A 7,264-nucleotide genomic window follows, 5' to 3' on the forward strand; every position below is an offset into this window, starting at 1 on the left:
ACAACCTGCAAAGATCAGTCTATAACGCTACAACATTACACCTCATGATGCATTCCTATACACATACCACACTTTTCATGCACGAAATTTATCATGTTCAATTACAAAAATCTATTGTCATCCACCATCTTACTCAAATCATGTCGTTCTTTATCATGCACCCAACAATTCACGAACTCAACTTTTCAAAAGCATTAGACTCACATTACTACACGAGTTATCGCTAACAAATATACATGACAGACACTTTTCAGGCAACTACTCCTATTATCTACCCTTTTCATGTGGCTGGCTTAAGCATGATTGGGGCCGGGGTTTTGAGATAAGGGTGCCTTCTCACCCAAAACCGATAGAATGGGGCTCCCAACACACATACACCAGGTTCATTTTAATTTGACACCCTATGTTCATTCGGTTCATTGGTTTAGGTTCCAAAATCTTCGCTCTGATACCACTTTATAACACCCCCGTACATCAAGACTCCTTACCAAGGACCATCCCAGTGTATGAAGGTGCTACCATCTCGGTCACCCGAGGTAGTAGATCAAATAAACAATAAAAGAGCATTTATATTATAATACTTTAAGTCTTTACAACACAAAACAACGTAACGGAATACAAGGTGCTAGCTATGACAACTGTTAAGCTCATGCGTCGGGACTTTTACTCCGGTAGCGTGGTGACTCGATTCCCCTGCAAGCCCATCAGCAAATAGATCAACTGTACCTGCTAAACAAACTGCTCACCATCCCTGAATGGATCACCACAGTTTTAAAAACACAACACGGGGTTAGTTACTGATTAACCAAAGTAAGACAAATACAAGAGAAATCAAACAGCTGATCAACATCCACCTCCAGTCTCCCATTCTCCCACAGTAACCGACTACACACCAAAGTGTGTAGCCCTGCCAGATTACCCATCGCAAAAAGTAATCCTCGCCGCCAGTGGGGGACCGCAGCCAATCCCCACCTAAGCCCCGCTCATCAACGATCGATAACCCTGTCCATTAATGTGCACATCCCCTCCTGTGGCGGGTTCCATAGAGGGCGAAACTAGGGAGTGAAGCCACTCCCGCAAATGACTCCACTCAGCCGAGGACGCACCTCGCAAACATCATCAATAACCATCATAACTCCAACACCCGTACTCCAATCCACCAACAACAATCAATCAACAATATCAACCGGATCAATCAATCACAACACACATCTTAATTCAATTAAACAATAAACTGAGTAGGAAAAACCTACCTTATCGCCAACCATGAAAATACATCCACAAATAGCCAAGAAAGACTCTAAGACAAATCCTACAACGGTAACCATATCCTATTATAAGAGTACCCCAAAAGCCTACCGAAACAGACAACAAAACAGCGAGTTACCTAGTTTCGCGGACCGACGGTGACAGCAATGACATCCTCGTACGCATCCTTCATATGTAAACCCGTCCCCTTCCATGGTTAAAGTCTAGGCTATATGGGAGTGTAAGGAAAGGTGGGTGATAGGTGAGAGGGAGATAAATTAGGGTTAGAGTGAAAAGGAACCGTCGAAATGAAATAAGACTTGCGAACTTGCGTTTTATAATAACGTGCCAACAGCGGCTATACTCGGTCGAGTACTCTCAGACTCGGCCGAGTAAGCCCTACTCGGTCGAGTATTCACACTACTCGACCGAGTAGTCTCTACTAGGTCGAGCAACCACTCTCGTAAGAAACTTATCTTTACTTAGCCTCTCACCTATCCCCTTCTAGGGTCTTCCATGTTCAAAGGCTCGGTCAAAAGGGTCCTTAAACACCGTAGGTATTACAGATGTAAATATCAACCTTATTTACATCGTTTATTGACTACAACCGATGTAAATAGGTATTTTTTAATTAAAAAGATATATATTTTTCAAGAGTATTTTTTTTCTGAAGCCCAATTTATCATTAGCTCCAGCTATATCATGAGGAAATCATGTCTTGAGTAAGGGAAAAATTTGGCTATAAAATCTAAATACATGTATCATTTCATGAATAAATATCTATCAACAACCAATACTAGTAACAACTTAAGGCTTCACAAACGATATATAATGAATTAATATCCTAAACTAATCCTAAACAAATAATAGAAAAACTTTTTCTCTATGTTGGACTAGAAAATTCTACTTAAGTTGCTCTTGACTTTTGAAAATATGCCTAATTCAGATACCGAGTTCCACTTCCAAGTAGATGTATGGGCAAGAGCTTGTGGATTTGAAAGTTCAATCCCCGGAAAGAATTATAACCGCAACATAAGTTACCAGATTTTTATTCACGGAATTGAGGCATATTTGAACACAATCTCTTCAACATACCGACGAATCCCCTATGCATGAAACGTGATTACAGCATCTCAAATCTCAATAAAAAAAATTTACGCCTGGAAGATCTTCGACTATCCTGCCATTTCCCTCAGAGCATGGAAGATCTTCGACTATCCTGCCATTTCCCTCAGAGATCAGCAGTAATTGCTGCAGTACACCAAACACAATATAGATGAAAGACTATAATGCTGAAATGCAACAAACCAATGTTGGTGACGATAGGAATATTATTGCTAACAAGCCAGTTCGAATTTGAATCATATACACTCATCAGGTCTAACACTTTCTCATAACTCTGTTCCGATGATAGAAGCTTCTGGCTACATAGGAACGTCTTCTCGAAAAAAGTTCTCAAATATTCAGTGTACGATCTCCTGTAAAAATTGGATATGAATTTGTGATACAGATCAATACAAGGAAACCAAAAACAAAAATTAATCGAAGGCACACTTACGCAAGAAATGGGAGAAATTACACCACTCTTTGCCCATCATATTACCCCCAAAGAAAACAGAAGTTTCATTTAAAAGAGTAGAAGGGAGAAACTAAAAGGCGACAACTTACATCTTGTTTTGTATAGAGTCCAATGTGGGCAAGCTAAAAGTCCATGTTTTCCACAAGAACCATGTGAACTTCAAGGTTCGGAGAGAAGCTACACAAGAGAACACAATGATGTATGAGAGCAATTTTAAGAGTAAATTCAACTTAAATCAGTATAGAGGCCTGAAAATGCAAAAACTCATTTAAATCTTATTCTACAATTTGTGCCTATCAGCTTATGGAAGATCGTTAACCTCTGCTATATTGTTAGAGCTTAATTATCTTAAGTTTTTTCACCAGATGCTTAGCTAGCCAAAAAGCTAATCTTTAACAACAAAAATAAATCCCAACTATTATTTGTTTCTCCGTTCATCCCTGCATATTAGACGAAAGCACTATGTGAGTATGCGCCTTGTGTAATACCCCGTATTCTTTTCACCACATAATCAAACTCCTGAATAAGTATTAAATCAGTGTTAAAACAACTGCAGTACTTGAAATTCAACAGATAGCAACAATACTTGAAATTCAGCATAAGATATATTTTTTCGAGTGGAAATTATTTCATACATAAAAAATCCAAGCGACAGGTAAAGAATTGGCAATCCCTACAACATACGGTGCACAATTAATGATTTTATATACCTTTAATATTAATCGGCATTTATCATCGTATGGGAATCGTCTTTCCATTGACTCCCCATTTATATCCTTTGCATTTTCGTAATCACTGTTAAATAGATAAACATCATCGCATGTCTCAGGAGAGCGGGCAAGCTGACAGTGCACTACACCCTAACTGCAAACTCTGCAAACACATAGATAGAAGTGATTGGAAAATAATTTAAGGAAACTTATACCAAAAGACGATATATTCTTACTTCATGCAGAAGAAAGGGTAAATAACCATGTTATCAGTTAAAATTGATTGCACTAATCCCAAGTTCCCAACAGTATATCTGATGCCCCACCCCAATCCAAGCTTTCTCAATTATGTTCCGTAGCAGGAATATCTTAAGGAGTTACAACCCACAACATGGGCTTTTCATAAATACTTCTAACACCACGACTCATAAAATTGACTAGTAAACTAGAGGTATTTATAATGCCTTCTTGTTTGCATATTCAAATCACAAAGGAATTGTCTTGAACCATTCTTCTTAGCAAGTCTCAATAAGGGAAACACGTGAACACAAATCTGAAGTAGCTAATAGAGACTGTAAAAAAGTTGCTGCCACTATGGTGTATGGCTAAAGGTATACAGCGATACAAAAGCAAAGTATAGAGTATAATCCGAACACTATATAGAATTTATGGATAATTATTGAATCAAAAGACTAGAGATAAAACATATACCAAGAAACTGAATAGTTACATACTTACACAGCTCACTAATAAAGAGGAAGGGGTGAAGTGCCATTGCGAGATCTACATTGTACGACCCACGTAAACCAAATAGTTAATTTTTTTATATAATTGGACCAATTTTGATAGAAAATTAAAGGGACAACTCAAAAAAAGAATCAAACTAGAAAGAAATTTTTGAGGTATCTAGCATTATCTAGACAATAAGAGTAGCTATTCAAACAACTGATGCGTTAAATTTACAAGTGTAAGAGTACAAGAGTGAAGTACCTATGACACTAAGAAACGGCTGACTACCAACACAAGAAGACTTGAGACTAGCAGTACCACTACCATTTCCGTCAGAATTCAAGGTCGATGGTGCCATCGATTGTTTATTCTCCAACCAATAATCCTCACATTCTGGCACGCCTAAAACGTCGCTATTTAAGATGGCCAAATTAACAATTTATATACCACAATACGTACTAATTAATACTAATTCTAAAGTAGTAAAGTAGCAAGCAAAGGGATTGAATCCAAGAGAATGGGGGTTTTGCAATGGTGAATTTAAAAGAGTAACTAGAACAATTGTGACAAATTAACAACAAGTATGTAAAAAGAGGGAAGGGGGGGTGGTTTGGTTTTCAAAGACAACAAAATGAAATTCAAACAAGAGTGTGTAGCAAGTAATCAAACAAACAAGTTCTAAGATAGAAATTTATCAAGTTTAAGGAAAACTTAATCCGACTCAATAAAGTGAGACACTTTAGTTAGTAAAACCACAAAATCAATCCTTAAATTATATATTATCACCTTATTGTGAAGATTACTCTCCTAAATCTCCTTAATAGTGGTTAAATGACAAGGAAATCACACTTAATTAATTAACCCAACTTATCAATCCTACCAAGTAGAAATCACATACATTGGCTAAATTAATAAGAAGATAAAAGAATTAGAGATTCAATAAGGGTAATTAAACACAATAAAAACACGATTAATGCCTAATTATAAGTTAATTATTTACTTGATACTTAAGCCAAGAAGAAATCACATTCATTAACATAATAACAAGGTGTTGCAAAGATGAGATTACAAGGAAATTACACTTAATAATCCCAATAACAATAAATTAAAGAACTTGATTAATTAAGCAACAAGGAAATCACACTTAATTACTCAATGTAAACAAGATTTCCAAAATTCAAACAATAAACACAAATGATTAACAATGATAATGAAAATTAAGAAAATATTAAGGAGTCTTACAACCAAATATTACACCTTTGAGCCGGATTAAGAAGAGGAGATTAGTTCTCCATAGTAGATCTAAACTCAATCAAAAGATGAATAATTCCCAAAATTACAATTTGATTAATCAAAATAAGCATAAAGATGTGTTAACCTAGAGGAAAACACACTATATATAGTCTAACATAACCTTATAACCGTGGGCTTAACATGGAAGAAGCCCGTAACACAAAACGGCATAAACCCAGAAAACTCACACGGTGCGAGAAATGGGTGCAGGAAACTCGCACAGTGCGAGAAAGCTGCTGGATTGCACTTTTCAATCGTTGCTTGCTTAACCCTTGGAAGGCTTCTTCATGATGTTTCTTCAATACTTGTTCTTCACCCTTCCATTGACGCTTCTCTTGGTCACTTGGCACTTCATTCTTCACTAGAAAACCTTGCTAAATGATAAAGCACTCGGAATTGGTCAAATAACGCTAGAATTGCCAAAAACCGTTACCAAATGCTACCAAATGAGCTCCAAATGATACCAAACATATTTAGAAATAGGAGCTCATCAAACACCCCACACTTAACCCTTTGCTCGTCCCGATCAAACTAAAGTAAAGCTAATCACCGTGAGGCTAGAAAATCGCATGGGCATGCTGCAAATTCTCCTTACTTCTCTCACACTCCCTTCTTATATCATCCCTCTTTTAAAACACATGGTCACTTTTCGTCAAAGCTCCAACATAGTGAGTAAGTGACCCAAAATCCTCCAAAGCTTGTCTCTCTTCCCTCACTCGCCCTCCTTATGACATCCCTCTTCTTAAATGAGCCTAGTCCACCAATCATTCTCCGTCAATTCATCTCAACCATTCACCACCTCCTTATTTCTCCCCCTTATCACTCCAAAACAATTCACACAAGGTTACCCAAGCCTTACAACACCCCAAACACACAAAGTAGGTAACCCCAACATCCTTCCTAACAAACCTCCACACAATCTCAAGTGGAAATACCAAACAACAAAACTTAACAAGTTATCACACCATGCACCAAGTGTATCAAGCACTAATCATAGATTTGTCTTCCAAACACCCCCACTTAGACTTGATACACTCCTAACTTACCCTTCCGGCTTTCTAGAGCTCCACCACTTATGCCACCACCGCCAAAAGGAAGTATTCATGTATGTGACATGATTTCAAGGCTTCAAAGAGTCAACGATTTTTCAAATTTTTTCCTAATTCTCTCATTTTGCCTAAACCGCCCTTTCGGGTTTTCGGTTTAGCTCTTTTCCTCACCTCTACTATCGTGGCTTGCACTCTTTTTTTTTTTCATTTTGTCCGGAGTGCCCTTTCGGGTTTTCACTCCGACCTCAACCACTTTCCCACTTTTGCCTAGGATGCCCTTTCGGGTTTTCATCCTAGCCGGGTTTTTCTTTTTTTTTTTTTTTTTTTTTTTTTCTTTTTCGAAATGAAATACGATGCATGAAATGGAATATATTACAATACTTACATGATGTTACCAACTCAATCCCACCCCACACTTTAATTTTCACTTTGTCCCCAAAGTGTGAGGTGAACACCCTAAACCCGCTCAAGAGTGTGAGCATGAGGCACCTCCGCTTCCCGGAGGTCCTCCCCTTCTTCTTGATTCCCTTCTTCTCTTCTAAACCTTGCAATTTTGGCTCTTGCTTCATTCATTTAAGTCTCACCATAGCCTTGGTATTGGGTGGGGAAATTTTGCATGTCTTGAGCATTCATTGCCGCCACCATATCAAAAGTTG

At 37.8% G+C, this 7,264-nt stretch overlaps 1 protein-coding gene across 1 annotated transcript; it reads right to left on the reverse strand.

The window, feature by feature from the left end:
• Nucleotides 1-2,159: 2,159 nt before the first annotated feature.
• On the reverse strand, nt 2,160-4,642 carry LOC141658756 (uncharacterized). The gene is made up of 4 exons (XM_074465601.1): nt 4,528-4,642; nt 3,538-3,700; nt 2,917-3,004; nt 2,160-2,726 (listed from the first exon to the last, which is right to left on the reverse strand). The coding sequence occupies exons 2-4, from the start codon at nt 3,554-3,556 to the stop codon at nt 2,480-2,482; spliced, it is 354 nt and encodes a 117-aa protein (XP_074321702.1). The 5' UTR covers nt 3,557-3,700; nt 4,528-4,642; the 3' UTR covers nt 2,160-2,479.
• Nucleotides 4,643-7,264: the final 2,622 nt, after the last annotated feature.

This window comes from Silene latifolia, chromosome 6 (genome assembly GCF_048544455.1).
Source record: "Silene latifolia isolate original U9 population chromosome 6, ASM4854445v1, whole genome shotgun sequence".
NCBI lineage: Eukaryota > Viridiplantae > Streptophyta > Magnoliopsida > Caryophyllales > Caryophyllaceae > Silene > Silene latifolia.